We start from the raw sequence: 2,326 nt of genomic DNA, 5'->3' as shown, positions 1-2,326 counted from the left end.
TTCTTTTTTTTTCTCTCCCTCCTCTGCTCTGCGCTCACTCTGCATGCTGTTACCAGAGCAGGGAGCAGCAGCAGTCTAAATACCTCAGGAACTCGAACAAATAAGCTTTAACAAGGCTTTAATAAGCTAAACAATAGAGTTACATGAGAAAACGTGTTCATAACAAATATAAATAAATGATTAAATTGTCTCTGTGCCACTCTCTGGTCCAACACTCTACCCATTGCCCTATTGGTGGCTTGTTGTGAAATGAGCTGCACATTACACAACAACAACCGTGACGGCTTTTTATACTGAGGAGGAGTCTCACCCGGGGGTTGCTAGGTAAGGGGCTGAAAGCAGGTTCAGGTGGGTTGTCGTACGGCTTGTGACATCATAAATTGACGGATGTATAAAACTTGTCGTTAATATACATTTAAAATACATTTACTTACAGTAAATATGCCCCTGGGTGCATTTTTTGGTCCTAGGACTGTTTTTTTAAGAAGTACATACACAAAGTTGAGTAAAAAAAACCTTTAAAAGGTGAATTTTGCATAATAGGTCCCCTTTAACCAAGATTCTGACATTTCTGTGGATACCACACATCTATGTTTAAATGACTGACTTTGAGTTAGTGGTTGTGTCTGCAAAGCTAATTTTTTTACATAGCAGGGTGGCGGTGGCGTTTAGCGAAGCTAACATTTTTGTTAGCTGTGCTCACCACTGGTTTTCAAGAGTGGTGAGCACAGCTAACCAAAAGGTTAGCTTTGCCAACTCATAGTCTGCTAACTAAAAATACAGAATCACTAACGCTAAACAACTAAAAGATGTGAAATAAAAATGAGAGGAAGCTAACACTAACAGCAAATTGCTAAACGCTAAGATGATAGTCACTCAGTTTGCATCACGCCTTTGCCTCCTTCCAGAAAAGACTGGTGGGACTGACACAAACCTCTTAGTGTTAGCTTGTTAGTTAGCTATTAGCAGATCTAAACCTGGAAAAACTTCATTTAGCATAAGCTAACTGTTTTAAAAGTTAGCGAAAAAGCTAATCTGCTAAAATTTGTTCCGCTATTAGCAGAACCGTTCCCACCACTGGTTCTGACTCACCCTGTACGAAGTCCACAGGAAGCAGACTTCGGCTTTAAAGTGACATTTTTTGTTTTGAATCCMATTTAAGCATCACGTACAAGTAAAAACATACATCTGCTTATACATGAGGCATCAWTTCATGTGTGCAAATGGTTGACTTCTATCTCAAGCCAGCCTGACTGATTTAGTTTTAAGAAGACTCCCCCAAACCACAACAGGAAATTAGGACAACTAATCCCCTGTGAGTTATAGCTATGTCTCCATGAGCACTGTGGGGGTGGGAGAACTGTGTTATTTTCTTTGAATTCCTTCGTCTAAACTGCATCGGCTGATGTGCGCTCTGCTGCGGGCCTTGGACAGCTGTCTGAGACCATCATCTGTGATGCCCGTGGGACCGAGGACGGCAGTGGGGACCTGATCTACCGCATCAAGAGAGACCTAACGCAGACGAAGCGTTACCGGTTGGCGTAGTGCTCAATCCGGGAGTGAGTGTCGTCATGTGAGAGCTGAGGAGACGATCCAGGCCTGAGGAGGAGCAGACAAACAGAAGAGCTCATGAGTCACTATGGTTTTGTATTTTCACATGATTCTGAATCAGCACATAAACTGATGGTTTAAGAGGATAGATAGTCAACTTTGACAAGATGTTCTAACAGCTATCAATAATAAACACTTTATCAGTTGTGACATCAGTGATACGTGACAGTGTGGAGAACAGGGCAACTGTCTTCATCCAAGCTAGGCCACAACAACTCTTTTTATATAATTTTTCAGGCTTATAAACATAAATACACTCCTCTCATTGATGACTCGTCTGAATCATTTATACTTTGATTCTTGCCAAAATCGTGAACTGAAAAAAAAAAAAAAAAAAACAAGAAAACTGATTTCAATTGGTTAAAATCTCACCTGTAGTCATGGCAAATTAATGTTTTTTAGTTACGTGCAAAATTGTTTTAATAATAGTATTTTGTGAAGTTATACTGTAAAAGGACAACTGAAGGGATGTGATATAAACTGTATCAAACGGGGAAGCACAGGATCACACAAACACATGTAATCCATAGATTAGACCAGTGTTTCCCAAAGTTGAGGTCGGGACCCCACTTTGGGTCCCGAAACATCAAGGTGGGGTCCTGAAATGATTTTCTGAATTAATTACATTTTTGTCTTAGTTGTTACAAAGGAGTGAGGTTAGTGTATTTAAAATGGATAAATGTAGTATAAAAATATTGTTACTATGTCCATGTTT

General features: G+C 39.9%; 1 protein-coding gene across 1 annotated transcript in view; it reads right to left on the bottom strand.

Moving 5' to 3' along the window:
- LOC106525875 (dystrophin) overlaps positions 1–2,326 on the bottom strand; it is a gene marked incomplete at its 5' end in the record, with an annotated part of 34,361 nt that overhangs the window by 17,397 nt on the left and 14,638 nt on the right. The window contains 1 exon segment of the mRNA XM_014020247.1: positions 1,534–1,599. Within this exon segment, the coding sequence (XP_013875701.1) occupies positions 1,534–1,599 (66 nt within the window).

Source organism: Austrofundulus limnaeus, unplaced genomic scaffold, assembly GCF_001266775.1.
Source record: "Austrofundulus limnaeus strain Quisiro unplaced genomic scaffold, Austrofundulus_limnaeus-1.0 Scaffold245, whole genome shotgun sequence".
Lineage (NCBI taxonomy): Eukaryota > Metazoa > Chordata > Actinopteri > Cyprinodontiformes > Rivulidae > Austrofundulus > Austrofundulus limnaeus.
This window is presented reverse-complemented; position numbering and strand designations above follow the sequence as displayed.